Source organism: Gadus morhua, chromosome 5 (genome assembly GCF_902167405.1).
Source record: "Gadus morhua chromosome 5, gadMor3.0, whole genome shotgun sequence".
Lineage (NCBI taxonomy): Eukaryota > Metazoa > Chordata > Actinopteri > Gadiformes > Gadidae > Gadus > Gadus morhua.
Genome location: NC_044052.1, coordinates 9,248,426 through 9,267,234, shown reverse-complemented (window position 1 = coordinate 9,267,234; position 18,809 = coordinate 9,248,426). Strand labels below are relative to the sequence as shown.

Below are 18,809 nucleotides of genomic sequence, written 5' to 3'. Positions count from 1 at the left end.
CCAGAGGAGCTGCTGTGGGGCCCTCTGGCCCACCAGAGGAGCTGCGCTTCACTCGGTGGCGGTGGCCAGTGAACTCCTCGGGGGGAATCAGTGCAGAAAGTACGCACGCACACACACAGAAACACACACACACGCACACACAAAAAGTAGTTGGGTCTGGGTTGGCTGTCTGGGTCTCAGTCTGCCTCTCTCTTGTTCACTCACAGTCTCACACACATGAATGCAAGATGCACACGAACAGCCGAAGCACACACAGTCTCCGAAGTTGAAGTGCAGGTATGTGTGTGCGTTTGTGTGATCAATGGGGAAAAACCTTCTACTGTACGTGCCTGCCTGCGCGTGTGGTTGTGCGAGTGTGAACCCTCCAGGTATTCATCAGCTGCCCACAGCAGTTGCTCTCAGCAGCAAGCTAAATGCACACAAAGGATGTGTCTAACAAACCAAAGAAACACGGAGAGAATCAAAGGCACGGGGATGAGGCGTAGCGAAGGTCTCTGCAGCTGTCTCCTCTGGGAGGGTACAGTCCACAACTACCATGCTAATCTTCAGAGTCAAGGCCCATGTTCAGACAAAAGGCCAAACAGAGAGAGAGAGAGAGAGAGAGAGAGAGAGAGAGAGAGAGAGAGAGAGAGAGAGAGAGAGAGAGAGAGAGAGAGAGAGAGAGAGAGAGAGAGAGAGAGAGAGAGAGAGAGAGAGAGAGAGAGAATATAATACTAAACATGTAAGGTGTTTAATCAGACACTCATTTCATATTCATTGACTGGAGCCCCGTAGTCTTTAGTCGCCTACTGAAGCTGTGAGTGCAGCTTGTGTGTGTGTGTCTCTGCTTGTGTGTGTGTGTGTGTGTGTGTGTGTGTGTGTGTGTGTGTGTGTGTGTGTGTGTGTGTGTGTGCGTGTGCGCGTGTGTGTGTGTGTGTGTGTGTGTGTGTGTGTGTGTGTGTGTGTGTGTGTGTGTGTGTGTGTGCGTGTGTGTGCGTGTGTGTGTGCGTGTGACTGTGACTGTGTGTAGATCTTGATCAAATAACCAATCTCCTGGCATTTCCCCCACCACTGTGTCTTTTAGAATTTGCTACACACCACTGCAGGGATTTTCCTACTTTAATCACGACTTTTCGTGAGACCGGGTTGCACTATTGTACAATCCAGATCCTCAACAGGAACTTGTGAGATTGCGTTATCCCACCCACTCCATACCTCCCCTCTCATCAGTGCCCAGAAAGTGGGTTTGTTCTGGTGCTGTGCTCCCTGCCCTCTCTCCCTACATGCTCTCTCTCTCTCTCTCTCTCCCTCTCCCTCTCCCTCTCCCTCTCCCTCTCCCTCTCTCTCCCTCTCTCTCTCTCTCTCTCTCTCTCTCTCTCTCTCTCTCTCTCTCTCTCTCTCTCTCTCTCTCTCTCTCTCTCTCTCTCTCCAGGATATTTACAAAATCAATTGGAGAACAGTCGGGTGCACATGGGCTGGCCTGGTCAATATGGTGGCAACTCTGGGCTCCGCACCCATCGGAGACCTCTCTCTGTCTCACTCTCTCCCCGACTCTATCTCTTTGTTTGGCCCCCCCTCCCGCTCGCACATGGCGCCAAGGCATCGAGCTGATTTGGTGACGTATATCCAGCTTCTTGTGGTGAGTGCCAGCACCAGAGTCCTGCTGTTCTGCCAGTGTGACGTAAATACAGCTAAAAGGAGAACAACTTAAGAACAGAAAGTGAGAGCTAGAGAGATGGATCCAGGGTGAGGTTTATGGTGAGTCGGTGGGTTTAGGTTATAGGTATACGTGTGTGTGTGTGTGTGTGTGTGTGTGTGTGTGTGTGTGTGTGTGTGTGTGTGTGTGTGTGTGTGTGTGTGTGTGTGTGTGTGTGTGTGTGTGTGTGTGTGTGTGTGTGTGTGTGTGTGTGTGTGTGTGGAGGGGGGGCTGGTTGAAGCAAAAATCCCACACCAGTTCCAAGAATAGCAATACATTGATTTTGAAGCTGAGAAAAAAAAAACTAAAGTAAAAAAAGGACGAAAGGTTGTTGGGAAAGGCAGACATTTTGTCTGCGATTGAGGCGCATGTCCAGTCTATTAAGGAGCAGGATATAATTGACAGCGGCTTGCAATTCTCCCTCTTTTGTTCCCTTCTCAACATTGCAATTCAAATGAACCTGTGTCAATCACATGGGGAGTCAAGGTATTCAAATAGCTGAAGCTGAATATACTCTCAGCGTCTACAAAGTCTATAGATCGCTCTCTAATGCACCACGGTGACAAGCAGGAGTATCACTAGCATGATTCGGCGTTACTTGGTGACTTACTATACACATGCACACTTCATATGGCAATCTTTTGAATCTTTTAACAGCTGCCTTAAGTGCCCATTGGGAAACATTAACTTTAAATGTTAAATTTCCCAACGGAGCACCTTACCCTTGCTCCGCCTTAACTGCTCTGTGGGCACGCACTAAGCGGGAGAGAGAGAGTATTAGAGTGTGTCTGCAAGGACGAGGCCACGTGTCAAGGTCTCCGTTCTCACATGCAAGAGCAAACTACACATCAGCTCCACATCCTGATGGCTCAATCATGGCACACATTATGTGGAGGGAGGGGGGGTGGGGGGGAAGTTGGGATGTGCCGGCTGAGCTCATGCAACGATGAGGGCATGGGAGCACTGACGGACAAGCCCTCCGACCAGCGTTAACATGAAAGGAGACGAGAGGCAACCACTTGAGATTCCCCCGACACTCTTGTATGCTTTGACGCTAGACGAGGCCGTGCTAATGAACAAGTGCTAATTTATAGTCACTTTCTCCCCCGCCACGTGTCACGCACAACCGCGATCGCTGTCTCATTTGATTTCCCCTCGCTAAAAGGGCATTTGTTTCTGTTCGGCAATGTCTTCTTTGCAAATGTGCACTCTTGCAATAGACATGCGTGGAAACACACGTAGTATGCATTTGGTGTGCAGAGACTTCACTTTGTAGTACGCATGGATAATTACACAAAGAGATGAAGAACCGCTTTACAGAGAATAACAAAATGTGACTGCTGCCATGTTCAGCAAGTGTTCCCCGCAAAGCAAAACAGAGCCGCCGCAAATTAGCTTTGCTAAACACAGAGGAGCAATCTGCACGGATCCATAAAACGACTGCATTTGAACCACAGGTGGCCGTGGAAAAAAGCAAAAGAAAAGAATCAGACAAAAAGTTCTCCAGACAAAAGAGGATTGATCTTCAAACTATCGAGTGCCGACTAAGGATTCCAGAAATGTAAGGAGGTTTTGTCGCTGTCGTTTTTCCAATAAATCTGATGGGCAACTTTCATTTTCTTTCCATTAATACATGTGGTGCAGACCAGCTGTGGGGAACCTTTCTCTGCCCTTGCTGCCAGCCTGCCTCCCTTCACCTTGACCAAAGATGTGAAGTAAAGTCCAAAGTGGACTGAGTCCAGCGGGGCCCGAGGGAGAGAGTGGGGAATCAAAGGGGTCAGGAGTCAGTGTGGTGGTGGAGGAGGAGGAGGAAGAGGATGAGGAGAAGCAGCTGCCCTTTGGTCGGAGACAAGAGTGAAAGGGCAGCTCATGTGTTTCTGGGGGCTCAACCAGGACAGCTTAACCAACGGCCTTGACCTCCAGGTAGTGTGTGCCAGGAGGAGATTTGCAGAGAGGAGAAAGATAGGGATAGAGAAGGAGTCAGAGATGAAAATATGAAGCGAAACAAAGGAAAAGCAGAGCCCGGCCCCAGAGCATAAACTTCCCTCATTAATAATAAGCTGTTTTGATTAAGGAACACGTTTTTTTTGCACGATAACGCTAAAACTTATTCTAAAGCAGTAATTCAGTTAATCTAAAGTGCTACCTATTTTTCTTCCATAGAAAATGGAGGGAGACTATATCTGTGTCTGTGTGCGTGCATGCATGCATGTGTGTGTGTGGGAGGGTTTGGCAAAGAATTAACCCCCGTCAGTCTACCTTATCCCTGTTTTGTCTCTAAATCCCTCCACTCCACTCTGTTCACCTCCTCAGCAGGTGTCATATCTATGAAGCCAACGTATTTGTTTACAGTCACTGTATTTGTGGCCCACGTGTATGTGCATGCATGCAAACCCACACTACTCTCTCACACACACACACACACACACACACACACACACACACACACACACACACACACACACACACACACACACACACACACACACTGCCTTCCTGTGAGTACTGTGATGGCATGGACATTAGGAAGCCTTCACCTGTGACCGCACCCAGTATGGACCAGACAACTAGCTGTCACTTTGATGGCTTCGCTGACAAAAAACGCATACGCACACACGCAGAAACACACACACACATATTCACACATAAACACACACACAATGTGCTTAAGCCAATTTATCTTTGTCAGTAGAGAGTGAGTGAGTGAGTGAGTGAGTGAGTGAGTGAGTGAGTGAGTGAGTGAGTGAGTGAGTGAGTGAGTGAGTGAGTGAGTGAGTGAGTGAGTGAGTGAGTGAGAGAGAGAGAGAGAGAGAGAGAGAGAGAGAGAGAGAGAGAGAGAGAGAGAGAGAGAGAGAGAGAGAGAGAGAGAGAGAGAGAGAGAGAGAGAGAGAGAGAGAGGAGTGACAGAGTTTATGAAGACATCTGTGTGGTTTTTTCATTAAACCCCCTCACTCAGGTGAAAGGGTACGTGAGGTATGCCAGTCATGGCTTACCAGCCTGCTGTCCCACAAGTAGACACACACACAAAGACTCTCACTCACACACACACACACACACACACACACACACACACACACACACACACACACACACATACACACACACACACACACACACACACACCCCAACACCGCTCTATACACACAGCGAAAGGAGCGACAAAAAGAGAATAGTCACTTCAAACTCTGGGACAATAGGGCACAGAACGGGAAGTTGCTTGTTATTAGGACTTTAAAATAAGTGCATATTTTAAGCATTAATAAAGTAGAGGTACATAATACTGCTGACTAGCAGGACTTTTGATGACATGGTGACATTTCTGCCAAGTCGTTTCCGCTAGCTGCCACTAAGTTAAACACTGCACAGTGTTTATTAAGCATTATTACCACATTTTAAATAGTTTCTAAATCATGAACCTACGCATCACACGCAAATTTTATCTACAATCATTCAATTATCTAATTAATCTTTTATAAAATATTACGAATGACTTACTAATGATTTCTTTATAACTGATTATTCACTATTTACTCTTATTAATGCTTCAAAGTTTTAGTTTCTTCTAAAGTGCTACCAATTTTTATTTTATAGAAAATGGAGGGACACTTTGTGTGCATGGCTGTGTGTGTGTGTGTGTGTGTGGGAGGGTTTGGCTGAGAATTAACTCCTGTCAATCTACCTTATCTCTGTCTGCCTCTAAATCCTTCCATTCCACTCAATTCACCTCGCCAGCAGGGTTCAAACTGAGACGGGCAGACACAATTATCACGGCTGTGTCCGAACTACACCTTCTCAGTGGATACGTGTTTACTTTCTATAGCTGTGTGCCTTGTTGTCTGGGGCCCCCTCACTCCTCAATATCCAATCATCCTCCTTCATAAACCGGCTTCACCTCCACGTTCAAACTCGACCGACTGAGGACCACAGATGAAGGGATCTTTCGTTTTTGGCACGTACTTGTTGCCTGGAAGTGTTGACTTAAACTTAAACTGAGTCTTGGGGTGTTGATGTGCGCTACAAGCAGAGATGATTGTTTGTGTCAGAAGAACGACACAAACACTTTCCCCTTGGGGCGAGGAGGCGTAAACGTTTGCCGCCACTCTGCGTTTGGTGGTTGTTGTTGTTTGTGTTTATTAGAGGGACAGGATGACACGCTTCAGAAGAGAAAGACAGAGACAGAGAGAGAGAGACAGAGAGCGACAGAGACAGAGAGAGAGACCCCCAGATAGAGACCAGCCCTCCCAGATAGAGAGCAGATGCAGGAAGACAGCACCGGTGGCGACGAGCTTCAGCTGGTTTCCTTCCTGTCATCTCGCATCTGCCGATGCGTTCATCAGAACGTCACCGACGGCGACGTTATCCTGCATCTATAATCGCCTCCTGTGCTAACCTCTCGGTAGACATGTGGCTAGTGACGTGTGAGTTATACAGTGCATGCGGTATACACCGGTGAGGTCAGCATGGGTAAGGTGGACTTGCATATTTAAATAGAGTGTTGGTGGGGGGGGGGGGGGGGGGGGGGGGGGGGTCATGTATCATTGTCTGCAACCTTACAATAAACAATTGTTTATTACAATGGTGGTGTCTTCCAAACCACTACCCTGAGTTATTCTCTGGAGGAGACCAGTTAAAGTCCCCTAGGTGCAGTGTGGCATTGGCCTTTTTATCTGAGCTCAATGTAATCCATACCCAGGGGGACGGATCAATCTTAATGTTATGGTACAGCGTACAACGATTGCAGGAAGACTTGTCCTACCGGTAGTCAATTAGCCGATGATCTGTGTTTGACAGACAGACTTTCCCACCATGTGTGTGTGTAGGTGTGTGTGCAGGTCATTCCCAGTGTACCTATTTGCACTTCAAGCGATGGTTCGTTGTACAAAACAAGCCAATCCATTAGCGACCCGGTCAGACGAAGACCAAAAGCAGCCGTAGTCTGACATGAATAAAGCACATTTCAGTTACGGTTCAGAGATGAAGGGGAACCAAACGGATGTTCCTTCTCCTCCTACTCCCCTTAAAACCCGGCCTTTGAACATGTACAGAAAGCTAGCTCGTACGCTTTCTCAAGATCGACTGTCCGGACACAAAGAGACAAGTCCCATCCACACGTACAACCACAGAGGAGCAGGAGCTGCCCATAGAGAAGGCTTGCTAGCTCGAGTCTCGCTTCACGTCGAGGGGCAGAGGTGCCCCACATTACCCCACTTAACCCTAACTAACCACAACTGCTCCCAGCAAACACCCTGTTATAAATGGGTTAATATGGGGGCATTATGTGTCGATTACTTTGCGTGGTTCGGAAAGTGCATATTAGTAAAACTAGCCTCCTGACCCTTGTTCATCTCCTCTTCTATAATGCATGCCGTGCATGTTTATTCATCCATGTGTGTGTGTGTGTGTGTGTGTGTGTGTGTGTGTGTGTGTGTGTGTGTGTGTGTGTGTGTGTGTGTGTGTGTGTGTGTGTGTTGATAATTGTAGTACCTGTAGTTGCAGACTCGTGCAGCGCAGAAAAGATAATCCCAGAATTATTTTAGGCACACACGCACGCACGCAGACACACACTCAATTAATTACTGCTAGTTATTACTACTCAGTAGACCTCATGGCCCTTATGAATCTGTAGTCACATGGAGTAGAATCCCCCACGCTCATAGCACACACTAATAGAGAGGTGTGGTATGGACTCTCTATGATCACACATCAACATTAAGCCTGATATACCCGCGTAATTTCCTGTTCGCTAATATTCACCGGATGCACAAAACCAAATTGATATTGAACGCATTCAATTATATATACATATGAATCTATTCACCCATGTTCTTCTGAAACGTTTAATGTCTAGTCAATACATGAGATTAAAAGTCAGTTGGACTCAAGGTTAGTAGAGTTCTCTTCCCTAGAAGGTATGCAATACATGCAGAAGACACAGCAGGACTGAGTAATCCAGAGAGAAAGAAGAGAGAGAGGGAGAGGGAGAGAGAGAGAGAGAGAGAGAGAGAGAGAGAGAGAGAGAGAGAGAGAGAGAGAGAGAGAGAGAGAGAGAGAGAGAGAGAGAGAGTGAGAGTAATGGAGAGAGAGACACAGAGAGACAAAGAGACAGAGAGAGCAGGATTTATGACAGCACATTACCGTCTGGCTGTGAAGATTTCATCGCTGCTCATGCTTTATATTGTGGTATCAGCTGATCCACAGGCTGCACCATCGCAGCGCTTGGAGTTGGCGTTTTATTTCCCTGTGTCAGTGGGGCTACGTCTCGTAATGGGTTTGGATCTGGTCCCATGCTCAGTGTTTCTGTCTCTCATCTGTCTGACTGAGGACTGCTGGTGGCCCTTTCCGCAACGGCGACTCAGATTGTGAACGTACTTCAAACTTTATTATTAATTAACTGGTGCTGCACCAAGTAGAATAAAACCATATTTTTACCCCTTGCATCTATGTTCTCTCTTCGTCTTGGTGTCTCTCCCTCTCTATTTCAGTCCCTCTCTTTCTCTCTAACCCTCTTTCCACCAGCTCCCTCCCTGCATCTCGCTCTCATTCAAATTTAAATCTAATTGGAACAAGGCAGCTTAATTATCATGACAAACATTAACATTTGCATAGCCAACGCCTGACAACACATTATACTGGAGCAGTATCTGAACACAAACAATAATGAACACCAATCAAAGTCAAACCACACGAAGGAGGTTGTCACGACTCCTCATGTTTCATTAGCGACCCAGAACATGTATGCCTGTCTGTCTGCTTGTCTGATCTAATGACCTGACAGACTATGCCTCTCAGGTGTGGTGTGGTGTGGATGTGTGTTGTTGAATGGTTTGGTGTGATGTGTTGTGGTTACATATCCTTTTGGACATCCATTAATTGATAGTCCATGTGGAATTCTTTCATTGTTTTGTTTTTTTAGATAATGGAAGCAGGTTAAATGTATTTTACTGCCTATGGAGATCGATGCTGAACAAGTCTTCTCTCTCTCTCTCTCTCTCTCTCTCTCTCTCTCTCTCTCTCTCTCTCTCTCTCTCTCTCTCTCTCTCTCTCTCTCTCTCTCTCTCTCTCTCTCTCTCTCTCTCTCTCTCTGCAGACAGCTTAGCTGCTCCCTTCAATGTGACCCTCAGGGATCTGAAGGCCAACTCTGCCGTGGTGACATGGGACATCCCAGAGGCAGACTTTGCCATCGGCTTCGCTATCACACAGCAGGTACTGACGGTCAAACACGCACGCACCCGCGCAAGCACACGCACACAAGTTTGTTGAAGGTACCAATAAACACCAATGGAAATAATTAGAATTCGTCACTAGTTTTCGGCCAAAATGTCTGTCTGTCATTCTGTGTGTGTCTCCCTCTCTCTCTCCCTCCCTCTCTCTCTCTCTCTCCCTCTCTCTCTCATCGTGTGTCGTCTCGTATTATGAGAAGTGACAGGCGATGCCTCGGCGACGCTGTGCGTCCCCTCGCTCTGACAAGTGTTGGTGGAGGATGACAGCTGTGTGAAAGAGAAATAATTGATACTTCTTCCTATTCTTGTGTACATGCACAGATCCCCCCCCCCACCCACACACACACACAGACAAAAACATTTCTGTGCATGGGAATACCCACCTACGTGAATGATGTTCCGACGTCGTGATCGGAAGGGGCTGATGCTGGGTTAGTCTAGCAGCAGCCGACAGTCTGCTTCAGAGCCATGGCGGAAAGGTCCCCTTTTTATCATCCTACATCTTCATCTATACATCTATACATCTTCATCGCATACGATTCCATGCCAACGTGAATTAAATGTAAGACAGATGAAGCCCTTTGCTGAACAGTGAGGGCTCTTGAACGCTATTTTGGGTGGATCTCTCCATTCAAATCAACCACGAACCATCTGTTGCATTCACTGAAGTGACCGCATAGCCTGCAACTCCATTGCATACTGTGAAATGCAGGGTCAACATATAGCTGTTGGCTCTTCTCTTTTCAACATTGAAACATCTGCACTGAACATCTGCAGCATAATGGTTATCTTTACCTCATTTAGGAGTACCAATATGCACAGCACAGCACATTCAAAGATAGGTCCACAGGAAAATGTATAATATCTAAAGTGGCTGGCCCAACTAATGAACACCTATTATAGGGTGGTCGGTCAACGTTCTAAAGTTAGAAGGGCGTTGGTGTTCTTCATACCCTTACATCACCAGACCAATTCGCACATAAATTCTGAATGAAACCCTCAGATTGCTTTTCAATGTCCAAGGGGCATTGACAACGAGCACCAACAAAAATGCCTCTGGATGCAAATTGATAGACCAACACCCAATCAGAGAAAAACAAAACGTGCAGCATATCGTATCAAACCGTATCAAACAGCTGGAAGTCTGTCTGAATAGGAGGGGAACCAGAGTACATGAAACATGAGCTGGCAGATTTATCTGGTTCCCCGGCTAGGTTTGTTGGAGTAGTGTGCAAGCACCAACCTAATAATCGGTTTCTATATTAGGGCGTGCAGGAAGCCCTCCTTGTGTAATGTAACCTGTAATCTCTTTATTTCTCGCTCGCTGTCTTTCTGTTCTCCAACAGAAGAAATATGGACGCATGCTGCGCTTCATACAGGAAGTGAACACCACCACAAACTCCTGTGCACTATGGGACTTGGAGGAGGAGACAGACTACATTGTGCACGTCCAGTCCATCGGCATGCTGGGGCCCAGCCCGCAGAGCAAACCCCTGAACTTTCGGACGCCCAAAGAGGCCGAGACGCTGGCCTCCGAGAGTAACGGTAAGACGTGTACGCACGGTAGATACATATTGTTTGCTTTTCAGACAGCAAACACTTTGATCCAATGCACGATATTCATCTTTGAATGAATAACCATTACATTCAGGGCATCAGGCAGACGCTCTTATCCCAAAGCGACCTGCCGCGGTTCATACACACATTCACACACCGACGACGGTGTCAACCACGCAAGCTGACAGCCAGCGCGTCTGGAGCAGTGGCGTCAGGTGTCCTGCTCAGGGACACCTAGACACTCAGCGAGAAGCAGCCGGGGTTTGAACTAGCAACCTTCCGGATTCCAAGTCAACCCTACCTCCAGAGCTAAGCCATCCCCAGCCATCTGTAAAAAAAAAAAGCCAGTCATGTTGATGCTGGTGAGGCCTTGAGCCCGAGGAAGGCAGACAAAAGACATTGGCGTTTTGAATTCAGAGCCTTTCAGAGGCTGGGAGTCCCACAGCCCCCTAACATCTAGCTGATCCTGTAACCCTGTAGGTATAGGCCCTGAATGTGCAGCGATTGCATTCCTGCAAGTATCCATTGCTCACTGTGTGAACCTCGCGTGCAAATCCTCCAATAAAGGAAACCGGAGGAAAAGGAGATTGCTGGCGCGCTCTTGGCCCTCAGACGGCCGAGGGGAATAGGGTAGTGCTGGCTTTCGGAGAGACTTATAAAGTGCTTATCGGGGGAAAAAAAGAAATAAAACAATAAAAAATCAACAAGGACCTAAAGCGTGAAATGGAATTTCACAACAGAACGCTTCCGGGGCTCGCCCCTGCTGTCCGTAGCGGAGGCCGGGACGTGGGGAACAGGGTGGCGCAGGAGGGCGGCTGTGCACTGCTCCTGGCCGTGTATCGATGCGCCTCTCTGAGGGATTCCCCCCACACGCCCCCCTTCGCCCCGTTCCCTCCCCAGTGAACTACAGTCGGGAGGAAGGCGTTTGAGGCAGAGGGCAGCAGGGAGGGAGTGAGGGTGCGGCGAGGTGGAGCAGCGGGTCAATGCTCCTTTGGCTGGCGACCTCCTCTCTCCTCTCTCCCTGCTTCCTCTGCTCGAGTCCACACCCGTCATTTAAGTAGCAGGCGGGTTCGTGGGGTCAAAGTGGGGGTGGAACCCTTGATCACTGGACTTTGAAAGATAAAACATATTTCTCAAACACAAGAATTGAGATAACTTTTCTTTTTTTCGAATGGCCCATGGTAAATGACCTAGCCGTGCATATCTTTCTTCAGACTTCCAGTTTTTCAAAAATCAATAGCCTTGTTGAACGAGAGGGATTTGTTTGGCCGTTGCTGGTATATGTGAGTCTGGATTTCTTATTTATTTCCTCGGGCTAAATGGCAGATGATTTCCAGTCCAGCTCGCTGAACCTAAAACAAATAAGTAGACACTCCACTTCTCTCTCTGTCTATCTCTGTCTCTCTGTCTCTCTCGCTCTCTGTCTCTACTATCTAACTAACTCATATTTAAATAGCCAATAAAACAAAGAGAGATGCAAACAACGTCTCAGGACACTACTACTATTTTCTGCTCTCCGAGTAGAAAATACATGCCACAAAAAGAAATGGATGGGATATCGCATTAGCAAACGTCCCGAAAAAAAACAGACTCCACACCCAGGGAGGCCAGTGCAGGGAAGAGAAGGGAGGAAAATGACAGCGGCACGGCTGTTACGACACGGCCGAGATGGTGAACGACAGCCCACTCCCCGGTAATGTAGTGGAGGCATGGAGCTTTCTGGAGGGGAAAGCTTCGAGGCTGCTGAGTTATGCTGCTCATTCGCTGACAGCTGGCACTTTGCAAGAATCTTGTGTGTTAGTCTGAGGGAAGTTGGAGATAGAATTGCAGCAGTTCACTGGCTCTGATGACCACCGACCACACTACCACCACCACTCTTTAAGAAACAAGTGCAATGCATTGTATACAGATTAAGCCCAATACTCTCATCAGTGTTGCACAGATTTTTTGCAACATCTTTGCAAATGTATGTGTGTGTGTGTGTGTGTGTGTGTGTGTGTGTGTGTGTGTGTGTGTGTGTGTGTGTGTGTGTGTGTGTGTGTGTGTGTGTGTGTGTGTGTGTGTGTGTATGTCTGGTGTGTGTATGTGTATGTAAGTGTGTGTGTGTGTGTGTGTGTGTGTGTGTGTGTGTGTGTGTGTGTGTGTGTGTGTGTGTGTGTGTGTGTGTGTGTGTGTGTGTGTGTGTGTGTGTGTGTGTGTGTGTTGTATCAATATATTACTCCTCCCCCTCCTGTCCAATTCCTCTCAAAACCCACCCAAACACAAACACACGCACACCCACACGCACACACACACACACACACACACACACACACACACACACACACACACACACACACACACACACACACACACACATTCTGACTTTTTCTACTTTGAAAGCAGAAATGTCTCTGTTTTGAACTCTTTGAACTAATTTCTCATTCTGCCATATCACTGGTTCCACTGCCAGTTTCCCCCTCTATTAACCTCTCAGTCAGACAGACATATAAAAACGCACACACACACTCACACACAAACACACACACACACACACCAAACACTTCCCTGTGATCCGTTGAAACCATGCTACATTTTCTACATTCCAATCCTTCCAAGACTTCAGATCCATTGCAGTTGCAGACGCAGGCAGAGCAGAACCAAACCCTCTCACTATTATGCTGCCTCTTCTTCCTCTGTTCCATCCGACAGATCAGCAAGATATGGGACAGCAGAGAAAATACTCTGTAGTCTTTGAATTGACTTTTGTGACATTAAAGGCAGCCTTGATGGCTGTGCACGCAGGGAAAAAGATTGGGTGGTCCAAAAAGTATTTTCCTGAATGTGTTTGCCTGCGTCTACGAAATTATAATTATTTAGTTAACATAAAGAAATTTCGACATGGAGAAAGGTGCCTTTTGCCTGTTTGTTTCCTTGTTATTGTTAATTGTTACAGAATATCATTATTTCCATTGTAGCAGAACGTGTTCATTTTAAGAACCGCTGATAGTTCTAATCACAGAGAAAGGGGGTTTAAAATGAACCATTTCCAGACAGAGAGTTTGTAGAAACTAATCTATGGATCAAACTTTTAATGAAAAAAGAAATTGCCGAATAGGTTTTCAGCAGATTATTTGTCACCCCTCATAAAATAAAACAATTTCAAGTTCTTTGTCATGCGTCCTTATAGCAAATCACTGTTTTGCCATACTTTCCAGTTATGGGAACTCAATTCAGAGACAACCCCCTTCACAATGTAGTTGAAATCCGCTGTAGTAAGATATAACAACTGCAAAGGAGTGTCTGTTAAACCTCTCAGTTGTTCTCCTGGGGTTCTGAGCCAGCCAGAATTAATTAAACCAACACCCAAGAAACAGGCTGTGAAAAGGAGACGGTGAAAGGAGGTGGTCTGGTACTAGGAGCTAAACTATGGCTCTGTAGAATATAAGTGGAGGATAATGAATCACACAGACACACTTTGGAGGTGAGGATGTGTATGAGTGTGTGTGTGTGTGTGCGTGTGTGTGTGTGTGTGTGTGTGTGCGTGTGCGTGCGTGCGTGTGCGTGTGTGTGTGTGTGTGTGTGTGTGTGTGTGTGTGTGTGTGTGTGTGTGTGTGTGTGTGTGTGTGTGTGTTATAAGCACAAACACATATTACAAACTACTACATATTACAAACTAGCACACCAATATGTGAAAAACCAATGATTGAAGGATCAAGGAAAAGGATGAAAGGCCTACAGATAAACTAAAACAATTTACAATTGGTTGAACATGCTTTTTATATCCGTTTCTCATATATTCCAATTTTCATATTTCTGTTCGATTGTTCTATTTCTGTTCCGAAGCAAGTTTTCAGTTAGAAGCAAAACAACAAACAGAAGTCATTTTCTCTACTTACTATGCGTTGCCAGCTCTGCCATCTGCCTCATCAACCTGCTGTTCCCTATTTATGAGTCTGAACTATATTACTGCCTTGTTGTATTCTGCTCTAAATAGATAACCATTGCACGGTGAAATCTGGCTGATAAGAATGATTCAATTATCAAGCCGTTTGGTTACCAAAAGTATCTTGGTTGCCAGCCGTTTTGTATTTGGCCTAAACATTAGGCTTAATGCAATGCCAACTCTCCGTTGGTGGGAGGTATTTGCAAGCTGTTTCGATCGTTGTGTACGTCGGGCAACTTATTCAGATGATAATTTACCGATCTTAATCTTAATGTTGAAAAACTGCTGGCTTCAGAGTTTTCACATTTTTATTGCATTTGTTATGCGATCGCCTTTGATGTATCATTCATTGCCGAAAGAATACTTTTAGATCTAAATATAATCGAAAGTTAAGTATTCTCTTTGTTCCAGGAGCACCGGGCCAAACAACATCAGGGGGATTTGTGAGGATGCATCAGTGAGGGTGCTGGCTTGCAAGTGTAGTCTCGGACTGCTGCACTTTAATTTGTTAATACTGGCCACCGGACGCTGGCTGCTGGAGTGAATTGCTCTGTGCTTGAAGCCAGCAGAGTGTGTCGCGTGGGCCTTCTGATTTCCCGAGTCTGTCTCAATAAAAAGAAAGGGCTGTCTACAATAAGTTGCAGCGGACCACGGATTGAGTAATTGATTTCTGCAACATAAGAGCACAAAAGTCCTGCGCTAGACGTTTCTGTCTGGCTTACATGGTGAAATCCACTGTGAAGTACTTGCAAGACGAATGGGCATGAGCAAAGCACATTTGCATGCAAACAGGCACAGACACACTCAATCCATACTATTTCCCTTATTTACTGTTGCCCAGTTGGCATTGGTGTCGAGTAGTGATCTATAGCAGAGTCCTGATCTCTATCAGAATTAGAATCAGCTTGGATCATTCTGACTATGGTGATTTACTCTTTATCTTATACTTCAACACTTGGTCCCCTCTCTCTCCCTCTTTATCTCTGGTATGGAGGGTCAATCCTCCAATCCTGGTCAATCTCTCAATCATTTCCCCTAAGAGAGGCTTACAAACTAGTTTCGTCGACTTTGGTTCAAATCCTTACTCAGTGTGTGTGTGTGTATGTGTGTGTGTGTGTGTGTGTGTGTGTGTGTGTGTGTGTGTGTGTGTGTGTGTGTGTGTGTGTGTGTGTGTGTGTGTGTGTGTGTGTGTGTGTGTCTACTCTTTGTGTTGACCACCATCAACACAAGATACCTTTTTTTGTACTCTAGCACTTCTTTCATCCTCCCATGGTTCTCAAAGACGTTGTCTTTTGTGTTTCCGAATGGCTGCCCATCACACATCATGTTTAATGCCTAGTACCTGCAGCTGGGCATTTCTAGTTTCAGGAGCCATTTTTAAAATCACTGCACAAATGAATGTTACAGTGACGAAATAACCCACTTCAGTGCCAGACTTTCTAAAGGAGTCCCTGTTCCTTTGTGGTGTCGCCTGCAGACGAGGTGACCATGGAGGAGGTGGGCCAGAGCGCACAGCTCAGGGCTGGGGAGCTGATCATCATCGTGGTGGTCCTGATCATGTGGGCAGGTGAGACTGTGTTACACCCCACGAGGTCAACCCCCACCCGCCCTGCGCATGGTCTTAGAGTTCAATGGGTTTCAACGGTATGGGCTCGCTACAGATAATCTGGCCCGTCTTTGTGGCGCTGGGGGTGACTGGGGGGGGGTCAGTCGTTTGTCTTGTGAGGTAAGGTTTCATTACCCTTACATGTCGAATGATGACTGTCGCTTAATAAGAAATATGTTCTCATACAGCCTGCTCTCTCTCTGTCTCTCTCTCCCTTCCATTTCCCTCTCTCTCCTGCCCTCCCCCTCTCTGGCCTTCCTGCCTCTCGTCTATAGGTGTGATTGCGCTCTTCTGCCGTCAGTACGACATCATCAAAGACAACGAGCCAAACACCAACAAGGACAAAGCCAAGAACTCCTCAGAGTGCAGTACGCCGGAGCACCAGTCGGGGGGGCTGTTGCGCAGTAAGGTATAACCAACCACCAACACCAACACCTCTAAAGTTCCTCCCCAACCCTGGGCGCCCTACCCGAGCTGCAGCGGGCAGGTGAATGGTCCCGGACACCTCTTGACCAGCTGCATTATAATCTGCATCATAATTATTCATGACAGTGATAAAATAAATATTCCTCAATCTGCCTCACATATATTCATCATATATTCATATATTCTGTCATATATTCTGCCTTTAGAAAATAAGGCTGATCCAATTTCGTGACAAGAAACATTTTTCTAAAACCGACTTGAATCCAAATCCCGTGTCTCTACCTAGCCAATATCCAGCCCCTAATGACAGCTCATCTAAATTCCACTGCCCTCCGGTGTTCATGTACAAAATGACAAAACCAAATCGAAAGAGCCTGCCAAAGTTCTCACCTCCCGCTTCCCTTTCAGCATCCCAGGAACAACAATAACAACAACAGAACTCCGTCTGTCAACATCATCGAGGTGTGACCGCTGGGACGCCGTCTCTTTATAAAGACTTTGTGTTCCTGCACAGGGGCAGGCCCGCCACTCTTTGTTTTTTCTGGCCATGAGGCAGAGGGAACTCGTTGTTGGAGGAGGCTCCTCCCCTCCGATAGGGGAGCGGGGCGCGGCTCTCCCCAGGCTCCTGATCATGGCCTGGCTTCCGGCGGCTGGGTGGAGAGCAGAGGCTGCCGCCACGCGAGACCTTGACCGTGGCGTTGCAGTGGTGCTTAGTGGCTTCCCCGCCACGGCAGAGATAAGGGCCAAGCAGGCACGGATATGAGTCTTGATACAACAAGCCCCACAAACGTCCCAGGTCCAGCCTCCAACCAACCTGTACATGGAGACTGAGAACGATTGATAGAGCGAGGGACCAATTCTATCTTCGTTCTCTTCACCCTCCCCCCTTTATGACCTGTTTCTGTACCCGCCGTATTACTGCACGTAGCCAACAAACACAGCCTTTTTGGAGATGCCGCGGCACAGAACAGTGAGACCCGTCCTCTTTGGGGGACTCCCCCCCCCCACCTTCCCCCCCCTCGGCAATCAACGCCCCACCACCCCAGCCTTCACGCCCTGATCTCTTCTTATTGATTTTCCTAGTTTGGTGGAAGATGCAGCGCTCAGATGTGTACACAATGCTATTTTTCTTACCGTTCCAGTGCTATTTCTTGTGCTATTTCCTCTTTACCCTGCCATCATCTTTTTTTCATTTAGTCCTCTCTGCAACTTCTGGGAAATGTTGTCTTTCTGCCAGATGGTTTTCCCCTCTCAGGGAATCCTGTCTCTGTGGGGCTCTTGTAGGGGCCCGCTCTTTATGATTAATAAAAGGCCCTCGATTTCCAAGGGCAGGTTTGTTTGACCTTGATGTCCTTACCAACGGTTTGATCGACTCTAAATGTTTCTAAGAGTCCACAGACTTTTCCACCTTCACCAACAGACTCCATTTTCACATCTGGAACCGAGATGTCACAGAGAAAGAAGGGCTTCCTTCTACCAATATATTTTTCAACTGGTCAACATTTCAAAAATAACAAAGTTTTGCCACACATGTATGGAGCACTGTATTAAGTGGACTGAGCTGTGCAGTTATTCAATGGGCCAAACCAACCCTTTCTCCCCCTACATTTTACTGAATGCGCTGTGGTGGGTACGAGGTAGCTATAGCTATATATAAATCAAAGGAGAATAAATAAGAAGTGCTTTTGAGGGCTGCTTAAAACACAATAGAACTGCCTTAAAAATATATAAAAAACATTTTATGATAGAAGAAGGAATGTCAACCGGCCCAATGCCTCACTTGAAGTCCTATTGTTTAAATGTTTGAGATGTCTATTCCCAAACTGAATTTAAACCTATGACACAAGAGAGACCCTTGTACATTGAGTTATGACACACTACGCAACTGCAGAGCTGAAATCGATGGAACTTTGTCTTCAATATATATCATGGAAGGCTTGCGGGCATGACATTTTAATGTGTAAATACATTTAAGTTTAATTTGTGTGTTGTGCTGGAGAGATTTATGAAAGGCAAAGAAAAATGAAAATGTCTGGCAGCCCTTTTTTTCTCGAAGAGGACCTGTTAACAGCTGAAGATGAAATTAGGAGGCATTTGGTTTTGGGGCAATATAACTTGCTCTATGCTGTAAAGAAGCTTCAGGTGATAAATCACAGCGTCATTATCAATTGTCCGGTGTAACTATCACAATGTGTTGTGTTGTTGGTGTGCGTTAGAATAGAGACATGAACAGCAGAAATGTAATTCCTTATTGTGAGGGGGAAAAAGTGAGTGAACATCAAGCCATCTATACTTTGTTAGTCAATATGAGTTTTGGCATTGACTGTACACACAATCTGGGCACACTTGTGAATTGATGGGCACCCTTTCAACATGTACAGAGAAAGAGAGCATGAGGGA

At 46.5% G+C, this 18,809-nt stretch overlaps 1 protein-coding gene across 2 annotated transcripts in view; it reads left to right on the top strand.

Moving 5' to 3' along the window:
• The window catches only part of fndc5a (fibronectin type III domain containing 5a), a 21,698-nt gene extending 4,648 nt beyond the window's left edge, over positions 1–17,050 (top strand). Inside the window, exons 2-6 of one of the 2 annotated variants that reach the window (XM_030356202.1) lie at positions 8,763–8,878; positions 10,242–10,440; positions 15,855–15,944; positions 16,259–16,392; positions 16,818–17,050. In XM_030356202.1, coding sequence (XP_030212062.1) covers positions 8,763–8,878; positions 10,242–10,440; positions 15,855–15,944; positions 16,259–16,392; positions 16,818–16,877 — 599 coding nt within the window. In that variant the 3' untranslated portion in view covers positions 16,878–17,050. Of the gene's footprint in view, positions 1–8,762; positions 8,879–10,241; positions 10,441–15,854; positions 15,945–16,258; positions 16,399–16,817 lie in introns of those variants that run through there. The other variant, XM_030356203.1, reaches the window with a different exon arrangement.
• Positions 17,051–18,809: the final 1,759 nt, after the last annotated feature.